This window comes from Bubalus bubalis, chromosome 7, assembly GCF_019923935.1.
Source record: "Bubalus bubalis isolate 160015118507 breed Murrah chromosome 7, NDDB_SH_1, whole genome shotgun sequence".
Lineage (NCBI taxonomy): Eukaryota > Metazoa > Chordata > Mammalia > Artiodactyla > Bovidae > Bubalus > Bubalus bubalis.
In genome coordinates this window covers 4,289,690-4,312,945 of record NC_059163.1, presented here as the reverse complement: position 1 = coordinate 4,312,945, position 23,256 = coordinate 4,289,690, and the positions used below count along the sequence as shown (strand labels likewise).

At 58.5% G+C, this 23,256-nt stretch overlaps 3 protein-coding genes across 5 annotated transcripts in view; 2 read left to right on the top strand and 1 right to left on the bottom strand.

Moving 5' to 3' along the window:
• The window catches only part of TBC1D14 (TBC1 domain family member 14), a 100,576-nt gene extending 99,178 nt beyond the window's left edge, over positions 1-1,398 (top strand). For 2 of the 3 annotated variants that reach the window (XM_044945536.2, XM_025289643.3), the window contains one exon: positions 245-1,398. In XM_044945536.2, coding sequence (XP_044801471.1) covers positions 245-275 — 31 coding nt within the window. In that variant the 3' untranslated portion in view covers positions 276-1,398. The remainder of the gene's footprint in view (positions 1-244) is intronic. The other variant, XM_044945537.2, reaches the window with a different exon arrangement.
• Positions 1,399-5,157: 3,759 nt separating this feature from the next.
• CCDC96 (coiled-coil domain containing 96) lies at positions 5,158-8,232 on the bottom strand. The gene has a single exon (XM_006042487.3). The coding sequence runs from the start codon at positions 8,008-8,010 to the stop codon at positions 6,352-6,354; it is 1,659 nt and encodes a 552-aa protein (XP_006042549.1). The 5' UTR covers positions 8,011-8,232; the 3' UTR covers positions 5,158-6,351.
• Positions 8,233-8,621: 389 nt separating this feature from the next.
• TADA2B (transcriptional adaptor 2B) lies at positions 8,622-22,798 on the top strand. Its single transcript, XM_045166263.1, has 3 exons — positions 8,622-8,998; positions 20,283-21,407; positions 22,683-22,798. Exons 1-2 carry the CDS (start codon positions 8,729-8,731, stop codon positions 21,294-21,296), a joined length of 1,284 nt encoding a protein of 427 aa, XP_045022198.1. The 5' UTR covers positions 8,622-8,728; the 3' UTR covers positions 21,297-21,407; positions 22,683-22,798.
• Positions 22,799-23,256: the final 458 nt, after the last annotated feature.

Sequence of the window (23,256 nt, the reverse complement as noted above, 5' to 3'; positions counted from 1 at the left end):
CTTGATTCATTTGGCGAACTTTGCGTTAAGAGCTTTGGTTATCCGAATTCAGAGACGTGAAGACCGTCGTCACGGAGAAGTCCAAAGGACAGGCCCGTCCGCATGGACACGGCTCCCACGCGCGCACGCGCCGGTCTCTGGGGCGCTCGGGAGGCCAGGCCCGCGGGCACTTGCCGCTCAGCCGCCCTTCTCAGCCATACGTCCGCCCGCAGGGTGGAGCCTAACCACGGTGTTACTTTTATAGGTTTTTCTCCACCTGCCTTGCCCGCCGATGACACTTCAGGTACAAAGCAAGCTGCCCAGCCGCTGGCCGTCCTCATGCCCTCCACCCCAGCTCTGTCCCATGTGTCCTTTCCCCCCTCGTGTTCCTGGCTAAACTCCCCGGGGAGCTTGCAGAGCATCCCCCACCACTTCCTGCCTCAGCCTTGAAGCGCTGACCTGCCTGACCCCTTGGAGGAGGCCTTCTGTCTCCGCCGAGCGCCAAGGCAGCCGGTCCCGGACTCCTCAAGAGGCTGAGCGTAACCGGGCCGAAAACGGGCCACCAGCCCTGTCATGCCCTTCCTCGAGGACGTACCTGGTCTCATCCCATGACGTGGGCTTTCTGTTCGTGAAAGATGTATATATTTTCTTACTGTACATAAAGACATTCCCGAAGTGGTGACAGAAGGCGCCGCAGCCGGGGCCGCGGGCAGTTGCTGAGAATGCGTTTGTGCACCTCCACATGCCGTCAGCCCCCCCAGCCCTCGACGTGGCTGTCGGATGGCTCGACGTAAGTCTCTTCGGATAGCACTGTATATGCATTGAGTTTTTAAGCAGGATTCCAGGCCATTCTGCAGCTCTTCCAGATCTGTAGTTTAGAGGAAGTTTTCATGACCTGTTCAGGGACCACACGAGCTCTCTGCTGGCTTGATGTGTCCACCTCGGAGTCTGGGAAGTTCAAGGTCCCAGTCCAGGGTCGCTCAGCCACTTGCCACAGAGGGCAGAGGGCTGCTGGACCGCACAGGGCTGCGCTTCTCTGCTCACCATTCTGGTTTCGGAAAACTGGAAACAGAATTGGAAGCGCAGCCCCCTTGGGAAGTCGGCCGTCTCCACTTCCGGTGCCACTGATTTTCAGAAGGTGAGATGTCAGGCTTGGGGCCTCTGCGGCTGGCACCTAAGAGTCGGTTGCCGTGTCCCCACCAGTCACTGAAATCCCATCTGGAACAACGTCCACTTTAAAGGGTACTTTTTAACTGCTCTGGTTTTGACTATTTTAAATAGTTTGCTGATAACACTTGCTACATATCATGTTTTAATTGCTTGTACAGTTAACCTTTAATTTTATTTAGTAAAGTGTATCAAACTAGGGCTTTTTGAATTGTAAATACGTGGTTTTATTAAATAAAAAGTCATGTAAAATTGTTGCTTACGTTCACTGCCATTTGGTTTCAAGTTAGAGTTCTCACCCCAAAGTATGGTAAAAATTGACTTTGAGCATCATGTTATTTGAATATTTTCAAATGCACTTACTAGTCTCAGTTAAATAAAAGAGGTGGTTCAGTTACCGTGATTTGGTCAGGGGATCGGAAAGTTAGCGCTGTCCTCCTTCCAGGCCAAGGGGAGCCCCAGGCTTGCTGCCCCTTGAGCCTGACCGCCTGCAGCTTTAGCCCCTGGTCACCCGGCCCACGCACCTGCCCCGCTCACCTGCTCACAACCCACCCCCACGCCTGCCCCCCATCCCAGCAGGGCGTCAGGTTCTCCGGGCCAGCCGCCAGGCTCTTCCCCTGACCTCCAACCTGCCGGGTGCCCTGTGGTGTCCGCGGGTACCTGTGGTCTCTCCCTGTCTCGGGGGCAGAGACCAGCGGTGCTGCCCCACCACGGTGGCGGTGAGCGTGAAGCGGTCCTCCAGGTCCCAGAGCCGGGCAGGGTGATGGACTTGCACGTTGCTGGTGTGCGTGCTGGTCCTTCCAGGATCAGGCTCCCGGCTTCTGGGCCCTTTGGTCCCACGTCTCTGAGCCTTGCACGGCTCAGAAACAGCACCTTTCCTGTGCATGGGCGACCTGCCCCAGGGCTCCGGGCCACTGCCCTGTGGTCTCCACCCCTGCAGGCTGAGACTGGTGGAGAGTTATCGAGGGTTGACAGCTAGGGGTTCGCTCACTGCTCCACCCACACCATGCCTGGGGCTCAGTCTCCAGAATGACCTCATTTATCTCCGCAGCAGGTCACGCCCTGTCCTCAGAGGTGTGGCTCAGAAGTGATCTGCTTGGGCCCCTCCACCCGAATGGGGACTCAGACTCTGGCCTGCAGCTCCCCAGCCCTTGCTCAGAAACACGGCTGGCTCCCCAGAGAATGTGTTGCTCCGGGGCTTCTGACCTCAGCTCTGGGGAGGCAGAGCCGTGCCCGATGGCTGGCCCTGAGGGGTGACCCCCAGCCAACGCCCAAGTTGTGGCAAGGGTGAAAGTTGGGGAGTGTTTTCCTAGGAGAAACTAGGGGGCTGACAGTTCAAAGACAACCACCCCCCGAAGTGTGCAGCCTGCCAAGAAGAGAGGGAAGGAGGTGCTGTGCCAGAAGGGCAGAGAGGCGGGTGCCCCCCAGCTGGGCCTTGCGGTGAGCTTCGGGTCACCAGGAGGACCAGAAGACGGGTGTGGCCAGCAGAGGGAGGCCTTAGAGCCAGGTCCTCAGACGGGACACGGTGGAAGTCGTTCCTGGGGTCCCTTTCATCCATAGCGTCTGCATCTTCATCACCCTAAGACCATCTCAAAGTTTAAAACAAACTCCGTATTGGGGGTGGATGAACTCTCTTTTTATAGAAGACACGCTTCCCAGGTGGCTCAGCGGGTAAAGAATCTGCTGGAAATGCAGGAGGCACAGATTCGATCCCTGGATCAGGAAGATCTTGTGGAGAAGGAAGTGACAACCCACTCCAGTCTTCTTGCCTGGAGAATCCCGTGGACAGAGGAGCTTGGTGGGCTGCAGTCCGGGGGGTCACAAAGAGTCGGAGACGGCTGAGCGACTGAGCAAGGATGCGCACCTGACTAGTGGTGAAAATCTAAATAATGACTGCAGATGAACTCACACGAAAAGAAAAGCATGGATTTCCACTGAGGAACTAAAAAATCTCACATGTGCTGTCACCGAAAAATGGTTTTCATTTAGTAGTGAAGAAGTGTTTCCTTTTCAGAGGCCTTGGGCTTTATCCAGGTAGTGCCTGCGTCCCTCCTGCCACCGATGCCAACAACAAACAAAAAGCCCTCTGTAACAGTGGCCACATCCAGCTCAGACCATTAAAAAAAAAAAGGCTAGTTCACCCTAAATCTCCCTTGCCTGGTAGGCTGCTGTCTGGCACGTACGCAGCTACGTCCATGAGGTGAGCCTGTCACTGATTATCGTTCTCAAGTTTTTTTATGCCAATGGTGGTAGTTATTGTATTTACATAATTCAATTAAATGCTATGTTAAACCAGTGTTGTGAAAAGAAACTGTTGCTTCTAAGAACACTAAAAGCTTTGAAAAGTCTCAAAGGCAAATCTATCAAATGCTGTTGAATGGGATGTGGGAGAGACAGCTGGAGAATACTTAGTATCTGTTGCATGTTAACTGTGTGCCAGGCACTACATTAAGCCTTTATTTAAAGTATGTTTGATCCTCACGACAACTCTGAAGTCAGTACTGAGGAAACCGAGGTACACAGAGGCTGAGCAACCTGCCTGATGAAGTGGTGTGGCCAGGATTTGAAAGAGGATAATGCAGTCTGCACTGAGGTTATTTTGCAAGAAATTTAAGATGCCATAGACAGTTCGAGAATCAACGATTCTACCCTTAAGGAAAGGCCTTGGCCATCTACCCGAAGATTAGCAAGTGGTTGTCATTTTATTTTCTAAATTAGGATAAAATGTTGAAAGCAGAAAACCAAGAGGCCAGCTTCATGGACATCTCATTTAGATTTTCTTGTGCCTCCACTTTTCAGGCCCTGTACTTTTTGACAAAGAGATGAAAAAAAAAATCTTTATAGCCTTTTAGTGTCCGTAAGAATCATCTTAGTTTTAGGGGTTTCTAGTCTGGACTGGGGCACTGCTCTGTAACTGTCCCCTCAAGGAAGGGGGCAGAGCTGTGTGTCTCTGGGGTCCTCCTTCCAAAGCTACGAGCCTGCCTCCCTGTCCTTGTCCTCATTGGCTCTACTTCATTGAGACATCCTCATTACTACCTGTAATCATTTTTGAATCCGGCATGGGACTTGTTGCCTGACACGTAATAGCCTGACACGTAATAGGAATTCAAGTAACGAATATATTCAGCAAATGAGACTAACATGAATGTTATTAACCCAACAAATTTATTGAACCCCGACTCTACTGCACACTGTGCTGGTTGGTCACTAGGGAGGATGATAAACCCACTGTCTGCCTTCCAGGGTCTTTATCTCCTGGAGGTGCAGTCACAGAGGGGTGGGTGGGTCACAGGCCGGGGTGGGGCTGTGCCTGCAGACAGCTGTCAGGCGCTGAGGGAGGGGGACAATGATTTTTGGGTCCCTGGCGTTCTTCCTTGGACGTGGTCTGTGTGAAACAGCTTGTGAGTTATTAGAACTTTGTTATGAAATAGTCAACAGAAGAGTATTACGTTCTAGTCAGCTGGAACATCTTCAGCACAGGTAACATAATTTGAGAGGACATCGGTAACTTTGCAGCTTAAACACGACTGAATACACACACACACACACAGTAAATACGACTGAATACACACACACACACACAGTAAATACGACTGAATACACACACACACTCAGAGACCTACTGGTCACCAGGTTGAAGGCTGATGAGGAAATCTACCTGGGTAATTGCCGGTGGTTCAAAGTCAGCTGAAAATACCTGTTCTCTCTCAAGTGAACCAAAAGCTGGAGACTCATAATAAAAGCTGTGGGCACCGAGCCTGCTGCCAGCTTGAACCCCCCAGCCAAAACAGGAGTGAGCCACTGTTCTTCCCAGTTTGAGGCACAGGAAAAACCAAGTTCTATCCGCCAGGGAATCGCTATTTGACTTTGGTCTTGATGAATAGGATAGAGAGAAGACAAAAATTGTAGAGGAAAAAGAGAAGGGAAACAGGAAGGCAAAGCTTTTTACTCTCCTCACTGTTACATTTGCGTGCTTTGATTATGATATTATAAAAGAGTATTCATGCTGTGGAAGTTAGGGAATTTTAATCAGTCTTTATTGGCTTTAAAGGGAAAGCACTTTAGAAAACAAAATGACATCAAAAGACAAAAGTTATTGTGATAGTCTCACGAGCGAGTCATCTGCCTGCAGTGGGGTTTCCTAAAGGTATTTAGCACCAAAGAAGAGATCACCCTTCTTATGATCCTTCTTAAATTTAGGGATGGAAGAATACTTTTAATCCCAAATCTGCACATCTCAAAATTCAAGCTAAAACTAAGAAGAAATAAAGCCCCTGACTCCCAAAGCATCAAAGAAACCTTAAAACAGACATCGCTGACTTCAGGTTAAGGGGATAGACCTGTCTAGTGTTTCTCACATTAACTCAAGGAATGAAAGAAATCTTAATATTTGACACAGTAAATCATGTGCTTAGTGACGGTCTAAGATCTGTAAATATCTTGCTGAAAAAGAAAGGCTTGTGGACACTCATCAGTCACACCACTCTGTGTATTTTGCACCTGCAAAACACAATACAGTCACCATTTTGTCTTCACTGGAAAACAAAATTTCATTTTTGGCACGGATCAATGCATTTCTTTAGTGGGGCCAAGAAAACGTTTCATTAGCATTGAAGACTGTCCTTGAGCCAGAAACAGACATTCACAGTTAGACAGACTGAGCCTCCTTTCATTGGACAAGGCTCTTCGTCCCTCCTCTTCCTGGGTGTTGATTACCCCAGAAGCTAGCACTGTTTACATGCAAAACAGTTTTAAGGGAATTGGTGAGGTTTGACCTGAAACGAGCGATTCAGGACCACACAGTTCAGTCCATTCAAAGAGGATTTACTCATGAGTTTAGTGCACAGGAATTTTCTGGGCACCCTGCCCGTTTGTTGAACCCTCTTGAACATGGAGGAGGATCAGTTCTCAGTGTCAGGACACTGAAATTATAAAATTGCTCAGATAGAAAAAGGTCTGTGACAGCTTTTTATGAGAAGTTGGTACATTAAGCCATCCCTGTTTGTTTCCCTGTACCTGTTTTACTATTTTTTCTATATTTAACTCAATTCTGTGCTCAGCATTAATTTGGAAGCTGAAAAATTAAGAATACAAAACACAATTTCATCCCAATCATCAGGGGCCTTTTAAAGAGTGGCAACAAAGGGAGAACAGGAGTTAGTGAAGGATGGAGTTTGCTGAGACGGAAGTCGCCTATCAGTTGAGTCAGGAGGGCAGAAAGGCCTTGGCCTCCCTGATCTTCTGCTTCACACCTCTGCAGGATAGAACGAGCCCGGCGTGGTGGTGCTTCAGGCTCGCCAGGCACTGGTTGAGCACCTCCGTCCTGTCCACTTTCTCTTCCATGTCCCGGAGGAGGGATTCCTTGCCCAGAAGCCCACACTTCTGATTCAGCCTGATGTTGTCAAGCCGCAGGCCATCTCGGGCTTGCTTAGTCTTCGTCAAGATGTCCCTCTTCTGGGCCACCTGAGTCTCAATCTCCATGAGCTCTGCCTTTTTACACATGTTTTCTATGTCCACAAAGTGTAACTTTTCCTTTACGTGAGTTATTATCTGCACGTTGTTGGTCACCTTGCTGCGCAGTTTCAGGAGCTCCTCATTCCGCTCCTCGACCTTTTCATTGAAGGTCTGGTTCTCGATCTTGAGCTGTTCAAAGTCTATCAGGAGCAGGCCCTCGGTCAGGTCCTCCTGGGTCCTCATCCTGGTTTCAAAATGCACCAGGCTCTGTTTCAGCTGCACGTTCTCTAGCCTCAGGGCGCTCATCTCCTTCTCCTTCTTATCCTCCAGCGCCTGGATCTGCTCCACCTCTCGCAGAGCGACCTGGCGGCCGCCCCTCATCCGGCAGCTGCCCATGGCCTGCATCACCACCTGCTTCTTGAGCGCCTGGAAGCGCCGCCACTCCTTGTCCACCCGGGAGACCTTCTCTTGGCACTGCAGCTTCAGCTGGTCCAGCTCGTGGTGATACCAGCGCAGGTCGTCGGCCTCCTGCTTCCGCAGGTCCTCCAGGACGGCCAGATGGCGGAGGTAGGCCTGCTCTTTCTCGGGGGCTTCGGGCTCCGCGCCCCTGTCGCCTCCGGGCGCCTCGGCGGCGGCCTCCACACCCTTTTTCTTGCGCAGCGCCTCGAAGATCTTGTGCTGCAAGTAGATGTTGTAGCGTTGGTAGCGACCGCGCTCCACCACCAGGGCGCGGTACTGCTCCAGGAGCTCGGCGCGCAGCTGCTGCTCCTGCTGCTTCTGCACCTCCTCGCTCCAGTCGTAAGGCTCGAGCACAAGTCCCTCGTCCAGGTTTCTCAGCTTGTCCTCGTCTTTCCGTGGGACCCGGGCCTCCAGCCCCTCCTCGCTCGCCTCGCTTGCCTCGCTCTCTTCCTCCTCTTCTACCTGGCCTTCCCGCTCAGCACCCCGGGCTGCCGCGGCCTCTTCCTTGCCGGCCGTAGCCTGCTGCAGGGAGACCTGCGACGGGACTTCCTTCCTCCCGGGCTCCGCCGCCGCCGCCGCCTCCTCTTCTTCGCCCTCCTCCTCCTCTTCCTCCTCCTCGGGTTCCTCGGGCTCCGGCTCGGCTGGCTCCTCAGGCCCGGCCTCCTGCGGCTCCCCTGGCTCGGCTTCCTCCTGGGCCTCGGCCGGGCTCTCAAGCTCTCCGGGCCCCTCCTCGCCAGCAGCTTCGGTGACCGCCAGCCTTTCCTGGGATTTGGCCGGCTTCGGCGCGGCGGCGCCTTCCTCCGAAGCCTCTACGGTCTTCGTCTCCGGCTCAGGCTCCACGGGTTCCACCGGGGACCGGGGGACGGAGCTGGCCTTGACCCCGGACAGCCGCGAGGCCAGGCTCTCCACCTCTCCATCTTCCGTCTCGGGGTCCCCAGTGTGGTCATCCATCTCCCTTCCTCCCGGTCAGCGCCGCAGACCCTCCAGCGGGGAGCGGCTGGCTGTCTGGTTTCCAGGGGCAACCAGGGGCGCGCGCGGAGGGGCCCGGCGATTGGCTGGATCTCTGTCCCACGCCCCGCCCCTTCTTCTCCCCGCCTTCCCGGCCGGAGCAGACCAATGGGAGGCCGCTCCCGAACTACGGGGGGGCAGCTTTGATTGGCGAAGAGCGTAGGCTCGTACCGAGAAGGGGCGGGGCGCGTCCCTCCGCGCTTCCTTTTCCGCCCACTTTCCAGGGCCTGGGGCTCCGCCCCCTTCTCCTCCCCGGCTCCCGGCCAGAGCAGTCCAATGGGAGGCCACCCCCGGACGACGGGGGGCTGCTTTGATTGGCGGAGGGCGTAGGCTCGCACCGAGAGGGGGCGGGACCGCCCCGGCTTCCTTTTCCGCCCGCTTGCCAGAGCTTCTGGGCCTCTGAGGCGAGGCGGCTGGCGCTGGGTGGGGGGGCGCGCAGGCGCAGAGCGGCGGGCCGGGCGCCCCCGACTCCCACCCCCCCTCCGCGCGGCGGCGCCTGCGCGGTGCGCGGCCGGGCCGGCCCGGGGGCGCCTGCGCGCTGAGGCGGGACGCGCGGCCCGGCAGGCCGGCTGCAGCGGGCGCCTGGGGCGGGGCGGCCGCGGCGGCGGCGGCCGCGGCGGTTTCGCTGGAGCGCGGGGCGGCGGGGCCCCGGTGGCGGAAGATGGCGGAGCTCGGCAAGAAGTACTGCGTGTACTGCCTGGCCGAGGTGAGCCCGCTGCGCTTCCGCTGCACCGAGTGCCAGGACATCGAGCTGTGCCCCGAGTGCTTCTCCGCCGGCGCGGAGATCGGCCACCACCGCCGCTACCACGGCTACCAGCTGGTGGACGGCGGGCGCTTCACGCTCTGGGGGCCCGAGGCCGAGGGCGGCTGGACCAGCCGCGAGGAGCAGCTGCTGCTGGATGCCATCGAGCAGTTCGGCTTCGGGAACTGGGTGAGCCGCAGGGCCCCGGGCGCACCTGCGGGGGTGTGGGCGCCGCGAGGGCGCGGGGGGTGGCGATGGGCGGTGGAGGCGGGGAGGCCCGCGCCCGCCTCCCCGGGCAGGGCCAGGCGCACAGAGAGGGTGAGCCAGCCGCCCAAGGTCACACAGCAGGAAGTAGCGGAGCGGGGCGCGGAGAGGGGGGGAATCGGGCCGCGGCTGGCTGCCCCCCACCCCAGGACTGTTTTCCCAGCCTTTTGGGGTGACCTCCGCTGGTGTCTGCCGAGTGCACCCCTTGACCGAGGCCGGACTCCCCAGAAGGGAGTCAGGGGGACACAGGCGGCTCTGAGACTTGACAGCAGTAGGGTGCCCCAGGAAGGAGTGGGTTTTGCCTGGAGGACAGTGTGCTGAAGGCCAGAGGAGCTCCTCTCCACGCCCTCTGCTCTGCAGGCAGGCGTTCCTGGTCCTCCCTGCCACCCTCACTGCCACCACCACTCACTTTGTGGCTTTGTGTCCCCTGCCAGGCACTTGTTGACCCTCGCGTCCCCGCGACACCCTGGGCTTCGTGTGCCCCGGGCTGAGTGGGTTCTGCCATGGAGTGTATGGACCGGGCCACGCCTGACCTTTTGCATTTGGGTCTCTCCGCTGGGGGCTCAGTTGGTAAAGAGTCTGCCTGCAGTAGACCCCGGGGTTCGATCCCTGGATGGGGAAGATCCCCTGGAGAAGGGAAATGGCAACCCACTCCAGCGTTCGCGCCTGGAGAATACCCGTGGACAGGGGAGCCCGGCGGGCTACAGTCCACGGGGTCGCAAAGAGTCAGGCACCACTGAGCAACTTCACTTTCTTTCCCTCAGGAGGTTTCTTTGGGGACGTTTATCGGAGAGAACACAGAGCTGGACTGGACTCATTCACATCGGGCTCTCGAGAGAGACACGTGGTGGCTCTTCTCCAGGTGGTCTCTGAGGAGTGCTTTTCGCACTCTGCAAGAGCAGGCTCTCGTCCGTGTTAGGAGGAGAAGGCCTGGCTGGCTTTTGGCCCATAACCACCAGGGACATGTGGCCACCTCCAGGCATTGTGAGGAGTGCCAGGGGGGAGAGACGGGAGCCCACTCCCTCATCTTTCCTGACCCTTCCACATGCTGGTCCCCCAGCTCCTCGAACCACTTCTCCAGCAGCACAGCCGTCCCTCATTATCCACGGGGGATTGTTCCAGAATCCTCCCTGGCCACCAGAATCATCCCATACTCTGTCCCTTGTCTAAAATGGCGGAGCGGGGTTGAGCCCACGGACACTGGGGGCCGACCGCCGGCCCCTTCTCCTGGGCTTGCTGGTGGAGATGTTCCACGCTTCTCCCCGCATCCCCAGACCTGCCCTGCCTGTATTTAGGTTAGCTTTATTCTATCGGTCAAGTGAGCCAGTCTTCGGGGACCCGTGCCCATTCTGCAGCCCTGGAATCTCGAGCCTCTCCCAGCTCCTTAGAGACCCTGCTCCGGGTTCTCAGCTGAGTGCCCGCATCACAGAGGCCACACTCTGGACCCCCCTCACTGTCCTGAAGTGCTGCCTGTGGATGCGTATGGGGCCTCTGCTCTGTGCTCGTCCTGCAATTGTGAAGGAGTCCGGAAAGAAAGGTGTCAGCCTGGACTTCATGGGCATTACAGGGTCGTGGTGGGCTGGTCCTGAGGTCCAGCCTCCAGTCACAAACCCATCCCTGCTGTCCCTGTGTGTATCTCCTGGACTCCTCCACTTCCCTTGACCCAAATCTCACACCTTGATCGCTTGGCTCCTTGGGCTGCAAATGGAGTACCATTCTCAGGGTCTTCTTCAGGGTCCAGTTCAGCGGCAGCTCTGTCTTCAGAATCCTCCAGAAGCTAGCCTCTTCTCACAGCCTCAGTGTAGGCTGATGTCCATCTCTTGCCTGACTGCTCCTGGAGCCTCCGGACTGGCCTCTCTGCTTGGTCCCGGGGCCCCACAGCCCATTCCAGGCAGCAGGATTGGAGCTGTCTCTGAGGACAGGTCCTGTCCTGTCAGCCTGCAGCAGCTTCCAATTCCACAGAGATGAAACTTGAGGGCCTGTGGGGCCTTTCAGTGTCTACCTACCCCGGGATCCTTTGGATCATTTGTTATTTCTTCTGTTGAGAGCACTCCCCCCCACCGCCCCAATCATGGTTTGTGACTGGTCTTTCTGCTTCCATATCAGTGCTTCAGAGAGACTTCCCTTCCCCACTTCATTCTTGGAGCTCTTATCTCTGCAGTCGCCACTAAAAATAGCTGGCGTGGACCAAGAGGCTCGCTGGGTGCCAGGCATTGTGCTGAGCTCGCGTGGTTCCTTGTGAGAGCCTCCCAGCGCAGGTCTGTGCCACAGGTTCGGTCCGAATCGTTTGGTGACCAAGTCTGTGCTCCGAGCCGCCCCGTCAGCACTGCCTCCCTGCAGCTCTGCGGAAAATACTCAAAAAGCAAGCCCGGGACTGAAAGATGTATTAGAGTGTGCTGAGGGAGGCCGGGAGGGTGCTCTGAAAGCAGTACTACTTTAACTTGTACCGGAGCCATCTGGAGAGCGTGCTGAAAGGCTCTGAATCGGGGCAGCAGCAGGCTCAGCTGTTCCGAGACAAAGCCGGGGGCTTCTCCCTGCTCAGCAGGCGTCGTGGTCTGGGGTCGGAGGTCCATGGGCCAGGCCGAGGTGCAGCTCTCCCGTCTCTCCCTCTCCTCTCTGGGGCGTCTTTGCCCTGAGCTTGCCGTGCTTCCTCAGAGGCTCCTCTGCAGTGCTGGGGCGCAGGCCGGTTCCAGGCGTGAGCCCCGGGCCGCGCATCCCGTGCAGGCTGCCGTCAGCAGCTGCAGGTTCTGGGTGAGGCACTTTGCACGCGTGTCCACGTGCTCCGCTCAGCAGGCTGTGGGCTGGTTCTTGGTTGAAGAGTGGCGACCCCGGGAACGGAAGGCACTGGTGCAGAGCCCGGGCTTAACCTCCTGGTGAGGCAGCAGCATCTGCTGTGACTGGGGGGCTGCACGCCCCTGGCTGGAGCCGGGTCTTGACCCGACTGGGTGGGGGGTGAATGTGGGGGCTGGGGCTCGGGGACAGGGACTGGGTCCCACGGGTGGGTGTGGGTGTGGGGACAGTGGTGGAGAGGCAGGTGAGACCGCTGTGATTTCTCTGGTGGTGCTCATGGGCGTGGGGTCGTGGGGACAGGCCCTGCTGAAGTCTGGATCATTTGCTCACAGTGTGTCCCAGGGTCCCGGCCTGGCTGAGGGGTGCTGGCCACAAGGCCAGGAGGGTTTGGGGACAAGCAGCAGAGAGGATGGGGGTGAGGGGCTGACACCCATGACGGGAGACCAGAAAAGGGCTCAGGGTGGGTGGGGCTCACCGGGTCCCAGCACCGTGGGTTTTGAGCCCCCTGCCCCGGGCAGCTGGTTGTGTGGTGGGTGCTGTGCAGATTCAGGATTGGAAGACACGGATCCTGGGGGGACGCAGGCACAGACGTGAACCCCAAGCTGTGCTTTCCCACAGCACCAGGCGTTTGTTAGCTGGTTGCTGGAGCATCGACCAGTTTGAAGGAGGTGTGGGCCTCCCCCACCTCCTGTGGTCAGGAGGACTCCAGGGCAGGTGGGGTTCACCCTCGCCCCGAAGCTCGATTTCAAGTTGCAGAAGGATGCGGAGTGCTCTGTGGACTCTGAGGCCCTGTGCTGTGAACGGCACGTTCAGGCTGATTACCGCAGGCGGGCGGAACGTCATGAACAACGGCTTCCTTTTGTAGATGACAGCGGGCCCGGCACGCGGGGTGATGCGGACGTGCTGTGTGCCTTCATCGTCCGGCGCTTGCTGAAGACCCACTTTGTGTTGGACCCTGTGCTACACGCAGGGCGTCCCCGGGTGAGGGCTGGACACAGCGGGTTACAGAGAGTCCAGGGCCTCTGACACAGTGGGTGCTTAGCATGGTCTCCTCCTCAGCACGGTGGAGCCCTTCTGTGTGTTGGTGAGAGATGGATCGGTACATCCTGTGAGCCTCCTGAGAGTGGGGGTTTTAATCGCCATCAAGAAGGGGCAGGGAAGAGCTTGGCTGGAGAAACCAGCTAGAGTTCAGAGGGTTATGCAGAGCAGGGCTTTTATTGTTTGGGGGGCAGGTTCTGTGGGACCCTTGTTCCCTGGCTCGGGGTTGAACCCGTAGCCCTGCAATGGGAGCATGGAGTCCCCCGGAGTACCAGGGAAAGGAAGTCCCTGAGCAGTGGGTCTTAAACTTGCAGAGTGAGTGAGGACACCCTGGGAGGTTCCTTGGGCACAAGTCCTGTCATTCTTCCCCGCCACCCCAGCCTTCTGAAGTCAGGAGGTCGGGGGTGGCATGCGAGGCTGCAGCTCCAACAGGTTCCCAGGCGATGATGCTGCTGCCCCAGGGACCCTACTTTAAGAAGCACCGATGTAGCTAGAGTAAGGCATGTGGCTTGTAAAACTTTTACTATTCAAAACAAAGTATATATTTTTATTGTGGTAAAGTATATATTATGTATACATAATGTATATATAAAGTATATGGATACAGGTATCTAGTGTATACATAAAGTATGTATCCTAATACTTTATGTATCATGATACACAATGTATCCTTTATGTATACATTAGGTGCATGTATCCATGTATACATAAAGTTTATGTATACATTAGACATACAGTGGACTGCAAGGAGATCCAACCAGTCAATCCTAAAGGAGATCAGTCCTGAATATCCATTGGAAGGACTGATGCTGAAGCTGAAGCTCCAATATTTGGCCACCTGATGCGAAGAACTGACTCATTTGAAAACACCCCAATGCTGGGAAAGATTGAAGGCAGGAGGTGAAGGGGACGACAGAGGAGGAGATGGTTGGATGGCATCACGGACTCAGTGGACATGAATTTGAGCAAGCTCTGGGAGTGGTGATGGACAGGGAGGCTTGGCATGCTGCAGTCCATGGGGTCGCAAAGAGGCGGACACAGCTGAGCAGCTGAACTGACTGACAATGTAAAGTTTGCCGTTTTACCCATTTGTCAGTGTCCAGTTCAGTGGCGTGAAGCGCATTAGTGCTGCTGGGCAGCCGTCACCGCTGGCCACAACTCTTGTCTTCGTGAACAGAAAGTCTTCCTTGTTACACGCTAGCCCTGTCTCCGTCCCCCGCAGCCCCTCTTAGCTGTGGTGCTGCTTGGTGTCGCTGTGGGCTCACCTGTTGTAGGGACCTCACCTCGGTGGTTCACATCATGTCTGTGCCCTGTGTCTTAGGGTAGCGTCCCCCGGGTTGGCCAGTGTTGTAGCAGGTGTCGGAACCTCCTTCGTGTTTAAGGCTGAGTAATAGTCGGTGATGTGGACGGACCACGCTTTGTTTATCCAGTCGTCTGTGGGTGGGCACTTGCTGTCAGGAATGCTTCTGCGGTGAACACAGGTGTCCAGATAGCGCTGAAGTCCTTGTTAGTTCGGGTGAACACCAGGAGGTGGAATTGCTGGATGGTGAGGTAATCCTGTGTGTTTCTGGAGGCCCCGCCATGCGGTTTTTGCAGTGGGGCCCATGGCTTCGTAAAGCTCTCTCACAAGTATAGCCTGATTTGACCTGAGAAGCTTTAGTCCCCCGAGGGGCATTCACAGGTATGAGCTGGTGAATTCTGAGTTCAGGGAGGAGGATGGGGACCCTGGAACAGAGGGGGAGGCTTATGGAGCATTCTAGCTTTAAAAAAAAAAAAAAGGCCCGTCAAACGGGAGCGGTGGCCCAGGGACACAGGGCACCTGGAGTGGCCTGGAAGGATGGGCTGGAGACCAGTTCTCGTGGCAGCTGGCCTTGACCCGGCCAGCGGCGCATGGTGGGGGCGGGTTAGGCCGGAGGTCAGGGGGAGGGTCTGGAGATGCAGGCGGCCAGCCCAGGGCGTCCTCCCAGCCCTCGAGAGGCCAGCGGGCCGTTTCCCTCACTGTAAAAGGTGACCGGCCGGGCTGGAGAGGGAAGTGGCCGCATTCAGGGCCCCGTGTGGCTGTGATGGGCCGGAGTCCTTGCCGCGGGAAGGGTGCATGCGCACTGGAGCATGTGGGAGGCCGGCGGGGCTGCAGGCCCCAGTCCGAGTCCAGAGCCCAGGTTGGGTCCTCAGGGCGGGATGGCCAGCCTGGAGCGCCCTCCTGGGCCCGCGGCTCTGACTTCACTCCGTCCTGTGGGCCCACTGCCCCCTCCTTGGCCTTGGACTCCGTGCTCCTGGCCCCGCAGGTGGCTCCCTCTGCTGCCTCCCGAGGCCCTGCAGCGTCCTGGCTGGCCCCCGGGGTCTCTACCCCAGCTGCCCACGCGGTGGGCCCTCTGGTTGCTTCTGTCCCCTTGAGATGTCTTCCTTTAAAGAAGGAAGCAGGAGCCGCATCTCCCTGAGGGAATGTAGTGTGCCTGGCCCTGGAGCCTCGGGAACAAAGCCAGCCTCGTGGCCTCTGCCCCCGAGGCAGACACAAGGCTGGTCAAGAAAGGACATGCACCCTTTCTTGACCAGGCCCACCGACCTGCTCGGGAAGGGCGCCCTGCGACACGATTGAGAGTCGTCCTGATAGAGGCCCTGGTTTGCACAGAGACGGGGGACTGGATGCTCTGCACCAGCAAGGTGTGGGTCCGCGGTGTCCCCCACACGTCCCAGGGGTCAGAGAGGGTGCCGCGGCTGCACGCCTGTGAGGTGGTCCGTCCGGAAAGGGGAGCGCTGGCACCGCCCTGCCTGTGGGTGGGCTGCACCTCCTGTGCCGGGGTGCGCGAGAGCTGCCCTGTGTCCCTGGGGTGGCCGCGCCCGAGGTGGTCCTCCCGATGTGGGAGGCGGGGGACGCTGCTCAGAGGATGAGATGAGGTGAAACCCGTACACGTTAACTGCGGTTGTTCACGATGATGTGTTTTATCCTGACAGACACTTCAGAGGAGCAATTACAGATCATAAGCAGGAGCAGAGACGATGCACGTCTCACAGCAGTGAGTAATTGAGCCAGGATGTGAGCCTCACTCTGGGCATCACGGAAGCCTTCCTGGAGGAGGTGACCTGGGTGAACACAGGCCCTGGACACGATGCTAACAGCTTTGTAGTAGGAATAATAAAGCCAGCGTCCATGGGCCAAGCCGTGCCCAGCACTGGACTGAGAACGTGTATTCCCTCATTTACTCTCCAACCGTCCTGTGAAGGTGGTATTTAGTAGCACCCTTGTAATCCAGACCAGGAAACCGAGGCACAGAGAAGTTAGTGACACGTCCAGGTCACGCAGCAGTGAAGGGGTGGGGCCTGGAGCGGGGCCCGAGGCCCGGCCCCAGGCTGTGCAGAGAGGGCAGCTGGCATTTGTTGGCAGAGGCCAGGTCATAGGGCAGGGGCGGCCTCGGCCAGAGGGGAGAGACCCCTCGGCAGCCCCACCAGGAGTTGGCCGGCCCGCGATGGGACTGGCCTACGTCTTTTCCCTTCGGTGACCTCACGGGCCCAGCTCAGCGTCTCAGAGATGCGTTTTCTTTATTTTTCAAAGGACTCCAGGAAGCAGCATACCGAACTCTCCTCATCTTGTTCTAAAAATGGGAGTCCTTTTTTTTTTAAGTTCGCGTATAGGAGAACAAACCTCCAGACTTTGGGCTGCTTCCCGGGGTGTTACCACAAGCTGCAGTGGGGAAGGGGCCACCTTCAGGCTACAGCTGGGTGCCTTGTTCCATTTCAGTCGTACTTGAACTTTCCCTTCAAGTCTCTTTCCCCGAAACTCACTTCTGCTGCTCCTTGCCTGCCCAACGGTTCTGTCTGTCCAGCCACCCATCTGGATGAAGCAAAACAACTTGGACCTCGAACATGCGAGGGACAGGACCTCCCCTCCGCCCACCCTGCCCCTTGCCATCACGGGCCGCTGTAAGGCGCAGATGGGACGGTCCCTCCCTGGTGTGACCCGCTGACACGTGGGGACTGGAGACGCGTGAGATGAGAAGAGCGGGATGCCGGGCTGGCGGCCGACGTGAACCGTCATCGTCGGGGTGTGTCCGTCACCGCTTCCCGGAACCTGTGTGTCCTCTGTGGACTCTCAGGGTCAGAGCCTGGCCGTCCCCTTCCGTCACTGCCCTCAGTCTCAGAGCCCGTGGAAGTCAGGCTCCTGTGGACTTTCCCGGGCCTTTTTCACTGGCGCCGAGCTGACGTGGCAGTCCCAGGGTCGATTCTCAGCAGTCGCTGGCCGGCATCTCCCCGAGTAGCGGCCTCACCCTAGGCAGCGGCCAAGGTGGTGATGCGGGGTCCTGGGGGCCTGGTGACAGGGCACCAGCCCCGCTGACTTGTGGCTTCATGAACAGCCACTGCCTGGGTCTCTCTGGAGCCAGAAACCCCTTGTGTTAACTGAAGAGGAGCTGGGTCACCGAGGTGTGTACGCAGGGCCCACGGCTGTGCAACCCCTTGCCTGGCGGGGCTGGAGAAACCCAGCCTGTGTGTCTGGAAACCGTCTGGCTTCTTATCCCAGGCCACCCGCCTCTACGAAGGAGGCCCCAGGAGTGTGGACATTTGCGGAGCAAGACGCGGAGTAGGGGGCCACCAGCCCGTGAACCCCGAGGAAGCGCGCCTGCGCGCTGCTGGGGGGCGGGGCTGCCTCCCGGAACAGAGGTCGTCTCTTTTAAGGACGCTGTGTTTTATATACATATTTGATGCAAGGAGATCCAGCCAGTCAGTCCTGAAGGAAATCAGTCCTGAATGTTCATTGGAAGGACTCATGCTGAAGCTGAAACTCCGGCCACCTGATGCGAAGAACCAACTCACTGGGAAAAACCCTGATGCTGGGAAAGATTGAAGGCGGGAGGCGAAGGGGACGACAGAGGATGAGATGGTTGGATGGCATCACCGATGAGTTTGAGCAAGCTCTGGGAGATGGTGAAGGACAGGGAACCCTGGCCTGCTGCAGTCCATGGGGTCTTAGACTCGGAAACGACTGAGCGACTAAACTGAACTGATTTTTCATGAAAATCTTAGACCTGTTTAAACAGAGAATTGAGGCAGAATTTAACTTAAAAAAAAAAATCCCTTTTAGTTTTACTGAAGAAAGTGAAAACTCGTGCACAGAACCTCACCTCCCTTCCCTGTACCCTCAGAACGTGAGCGTCCTGCGTCTCAGGGCAGGAAGTGCGCAGAAACGGTAACTCCGCGCAGACGGAGCCTGAGGGGGCTGCCTGAGCGCACACTTCCTCCTGTGTCTCCGGGGCACACAGGGGTGCTGGCGCGGGGCATGCGGGCGCCTGTGGTCGGGGGCGGCCCGCGTCCCGGCCACCAGCGGCCCGGGATCCCCCTCCTGCTTCTCCCATGCTCAGGACTTGTCCTTCGTTTTCAAAACGGGCTGTGCCTGCGTCCAGCGGAAAGCGCTAAGTCCTCAGAAGGCAGAGACGGCGGAGGGCCTCCCTCCCAGCACCCCCACACACCCCGCTCTGCGCCCTGAGCACCGGGCTGGGGGCCCGGGCCCCGAGGGAGTACCTGACGCGCACAGGCGGGCCGCCGCCGTCTCCCGCGTGTCCTCGCCGCCTCGCGTGGGGGCTCACGGGGGCCTGGCAGCCTTGCCGGAGGACGGCTGCACAGCCCCTGCCTGCTCCGTCCGCAGGGCGCGAGCTGACGGAGAGGCCCTCGGACAGGTCACGGGGCTGCCTCGGTTCGCTCAGAGGCCGCGTCGCTGCTCGGCCTCTCCCCGCGCCCTCGGGCTGTGAGTCTCCCCCTCGCCGAGCACCCGAGGGGCGCGGGGGCCAGCGGCCTCTCGGAGGGCAGAGCTCTCCCGCAGGGCCGCACGCACTGGACCAGGCCTGGGGCCCCGGCGCTGCACTGGTGAGGGTCGGATGCTGAGGGCGCGGCTCCCACGCCCCTGGCCGCCCGCCCAGCGTGGGCAGCTCAGCTCAGGCTGATGGCACCCCCGGCTCCCTGGCGAGCACAGCGTCTCCTCCTGGAAGGATATGTGTCCCGGGGGCTCCCTGGGCCCTGCTGGGGTGGGCTGGGCTGGGCTGGGGGGAGAGTGTGAGCGCTCCCCAGCGCCCCCTGCTCCTTTACTGTGAGGCCTGCGGGCTCCAAGGCAGGAGTGGCCAGCCTGGGAGACGGTGACGGTAGTGATGGCCGTGACTTCCTTTTGTTTTTTTGGATGAAACGTTTCCTGGGAAAGGATAACTGCACACTTGGTGCTGAGAGAGGTTTGTAAAGAAAGAAGCATGTAGTTTCTCCAGCAGACAGTCTGCTCTCAGCTCTGATCCCCGCTGCCCTTCACGGTGCAGAGGTGGCCTGGCAGGGTGGGTCCCAATGTGGCCTTCTCTGTACCCCCCACCCCCCACCCCGAGCGGCGCTCCCTGGGGAGAGGCTGGCAGGGCGGACGCCGGTCTGGTCTCTCTGAGGGCCTTCCTGACACCTTCCTCCCCTCTGTGCCCGGTGGTCGGCAGGGTCAGCCCCTCAGGGGACCGGCTGGTTTCCTGGGCTCCCATTCGGGCCTGTGGGGGTGCAGGGACCATCCTGACCATGGGGGGACGCTGAGTGTCTCTGGGCGGGTGGGCAGAGCCGGGGGAATGAGGCCAGCGGGGCGCAGAGTGGCTGCTGGGAGCGAGTGCACACTGCAGGCGGCTGCTTTCTCAAGTGGCTTTAGCGGTTCCCTTTAAGGAAGAGGCCTCTTGGCAGAAGGAAAAGATTGAGGGACTTGTACAATTTCCTCCCATTAATAACCCTGTGCGTGCAGGGCGGGTCCCTTCTGGAGGCGTGACCCCTGCCTGCAGCCCGGGCCGGTCTCCAGCTGGTTGCTAGACCCCAGGGGCCGGCAGAAGCGGTGGCCCAACGCCCGGGTCATCTGACCACCACCCAGGGAAGGAACACGCCGGCCCGGGGCCGGGGCATCAGAGACGGAGCGTGGCCCTTTGCGCTGGGACGCAGGCGGCGGGGTGAGCTGGCTCCCTCCCTGGTGGGGAGGCCCCAGGCTGCATCTGTTCTCCTGGTTCAAAGAGCGGAGAGGTCACTGGAGCCAGTGGGGACCCCTCCCCACCCCCCCCCCACCCCGGGGCTCTGGCTGCCCACCCAGGCCTAATTGCTGGCAGGCAGGGCGGCCTGAGCCCCAGGGAGCCTCTGTTTGTCCTCTTAAGAGAACCAGGAGAATACCGGGGGTCTGGGATGTGGCTTTCAGCTTTGCCCTCCAGGCCGGTTGCCCATCTGGGTACTGACGTTCTCGGGGCATGGATTCCCCGAAGGTCTTAACCCCAGCGCCGACATCCAGAGTGGCTGTGGGGGACGGACAGCACAGCGCCTGCAGGTCGTGGGGTGGCGGCGCCCAGGGACCTCCGCGCCCAGCCTGTGTCTGACCCTCTGACGCTTCTTCTCTCTGCAGGAGGACATGGCAGCTCACGTGGGCGCTTCCCGGACCCCCCAGGAAGTAATGGAGCATTACGTAAGCATGTACATCCACGGCAACCTGGGGAAGGCCTGCATCCCCGACACCATCCCCAACCGGGTGACCGACCACACCTGCCCCAGTGGGGGCCCCCTCTCTCCCAGCCTCACCACCCCCTTGCCTCCCCTAGACATCTCGGTGGCCGAGCAGCAGCAGCTGGGCTACATGCCGCTGCGGGACGACTATGAGATCGAGTATGACCAGGACGCCGAGACGCTCATCAGCGGGCTCTCGGTCAACTATGACGACGACGACGTGGAGATCGAGCTGAAGCGCGCACACGTGGACATGTACGTGCGCAAGCTCCGCGAGCGGCAGCGGCGCAAGAACATCGCACGCGACTACAATCTGGTGCCCGCCTTCCTGGGCAAGGACAAGAAGGAGAAGGAGCGGGCAGCGCGGCGCAAGGTCACCAAGGAGGAGAAGGAGCTGCGGCTCAAGCTGCGGCCGCTCTACCAGTTCATGTCGTGCAAGGAGTTCGACGACCTGTTTGAGAACATGCACAAGGAGAAGATGCTGCGCGCCAAGATCCGCGAGCTGCAGCGCTACCGGCGCAACGGCATCACCAAGATGGAAGAGTCGGCCGAGTACGAGGCGGCCCGGCACAAGCGCGAGAAGCGCAAGGAGAACAAGGCGGCGGCGGCCGCGGCAGCGGCGGCGGGGGGCGCCAAGCGCGGCAAGGAGGACGGCCGGGACGGCGAGTTCGCGGCCATCGAGCACCTGCCGGGCTTCGAGCTCCTGTCGGACCGCGAGAAGGTGCTGTGCAGCTCGCTGAACCTGAGCCCCGCGCGCTACGTGACCGTAAAGACCATCATCATCAAGGACCACCTGCAGAAGCGCCAGGGCATCCCCTCCAAGAGCCGCCTGCCCAGCTACCTGGACAAAGTCCTCAAGAAGAGGATCCTGAACTTCCTCACTGAGAGTGGGTGGATATCCAGGGACGCCTCCTGAAGCCCGCCGCCTGGAGCACCCGGAATGGACAGACGGATGGACGGACGGATGGCTGGATGGTTGCCGTGAGGGCCACACCGACAGTGAAGAGGGAAAAAAAAAAAAAGCTTTGTGAGCCAAACGAAAGGGGGTGGGCGGGAGGGGGAGAGGAAACGCTTTTCCGCCCTCACCCCCACCCGCATTGTTGCTCTTTTTTTAAAACAAATCGAGTCCTTTTTTTAGGGTATCAATTCTTTTTATGGTCCTCTGAAGAAGCAATAGCAACAGTCGGATCAAGGGGAAGACAAAACCCGTGTATATTTTAACTGAATCCCTAAACGTAGTTCTTTAAGATGACGATTTGCCTTTAAGTGTTCAGTGTGGAGCATATGATGATGAGATCAGGAAATTTCCTTTTTTTTTGTTGCTTCCCAGTGGTACAGGACTGTTAGATGGGCAGAGAGGAGCCCTTCCCTGCCGGCTGCTGGCTCACCCCCGTGACCTGAGCTCCGCTGCGGCTGCGCTCGGCGTCGGGCATGTGGCACTTTAGGTGGAGGGCGCCGGGCCAGGCAGGATAAGAGGCTGGGGAAGGGCGGGACGGGCATCCGTAGGGAATCGCCAGGAGGAATCTGGTGTTGAACGGTTTGGCCAAACAGCTTCCCCACGATGGCTGGCGGTGGCACTTCAAGAGAGCTCACCGCAGTGTCTGGAGGGGGATGCGGGGCCCAGCGCAGACTGGCAGAACGCGGGGCCTCCTCCCCTGGGGGTGCTTCTTGCTGGGCTTAGAACTCGGCCTTGCATTTTACTTGGAAGAACTCATTTTAAATGAAGTTCACCGAGAGTTGAGAGTTCTGGGTTTTGGGTCAGCTCCTTCCAGGGTTCTCACCCCAGTGGTAAGCCCCTCTTTCTCTGAGACTGGCCACGTGTCTTGTCTTGTGTGGTCTCAGGCGCTGGGCTAGGCAAGAGGGACCCCTGTGGCCTGGAGGCCCAGGCACTGCTTCTCTGGGAAGAAGTGGGCTCAGAGTCTTGAGCCAGACTCTGGTGTGCCTCTGCCCAGCCTGGTTCAGAGAGGCTCTCAGGGGCGCCCTTTTGTGATGGGCACGGTGCCTTCACGTGGGAACCTGAGGAGTCGTGTGTCTTCCAGCTGCCCGGGGCTCTCGTGTCCAAGGCCCTGCTGTAGAGTCAGTGGAGTGGCCAGACCCCAGTGCTTCTCCGGTAGTCCTGGGGCGCATCCTGCCTCTCATCCCCTGTAGCTACCAGACTGTTTACCTCCCAGAATGCTTGGGCTGAAGTTACATTAAAGTGAAGGTATTTGAGAGAGGAAAAAAAAAAAAAAAAACCTCATCATTTCCAAGGACGGCTTAATTATGGTGCCTTTTCCTTTCACATCCTCTGTCTGTCCCCTAGGGTGAATTTCCAGCATTAAATATACACGTCAAGTATATTGGGGGCTTCCCTGGTGACTCAGATGGTAAAGAACCCAGCTGCAATGCAGGAGACCTGGGTTCAATCACTGGCTCGGGAAGATCTGGAGAAGGGAATGGCAACCCATTCCAGTATTCTTGCCTTGGAGAACCCCCACGGACAGAGGAGCCTTGGCAGGCCACCATCCACGGAGTCGCAGAGAGTCAGAGGCAACTAAGTGCCTGACGCTCAAACACGTCGTCTGTGGCTTTAGTTGTAAACCGCATCACGTGCTGGCAGAGCAGCACTCCCCGCGACCTGACCGCAAGCCCGGGACAGGGACCGACCTCTCTGATCGTAAAGCAGCGGATGGTGGTGTCACTCCCGAGCGCCGCCTCCCGCCGTCGCCCGCAGGGTAACCGCGGCTGCCAAGAGCGCAGACACGGTCTGTGCCGAGCAGAGGCGGAGACGGTGCTACGCCCTGTCAGGGGTTCTCAGCCAGGGTTCCTGGAGCAGCAGCGCAGTGTCCCGGGGGGGACCGGCTGGCCCTTCAGGGACTTGGGCCCCTCCCCTCCCA

Bases quoted from the DNA above. Each gene is read 5' to 3' on its own strand.
- TADA2B (XM_045166263.1), top strand. From the start codon at position 8,729: ATGGCGGAGCTCGGCAAGAAGTACTGCGTGTACTGCCTGGCCGAGGTG. The intron at 8,999-20,282 runs GTGAGCCGCAGG...TTCTCTCTGCAG, and splicing joins AGTTCGGCTTCGGGAACTGG to GAGGACATGGCAGCTCACGT.
- CCDC96 (XM_006042487.3), bottom strand. From the start codon at position 8,010: ATGGATGACCACACTGGGGACCCCGAGACGGAAGATGGAGAGGTGGAG.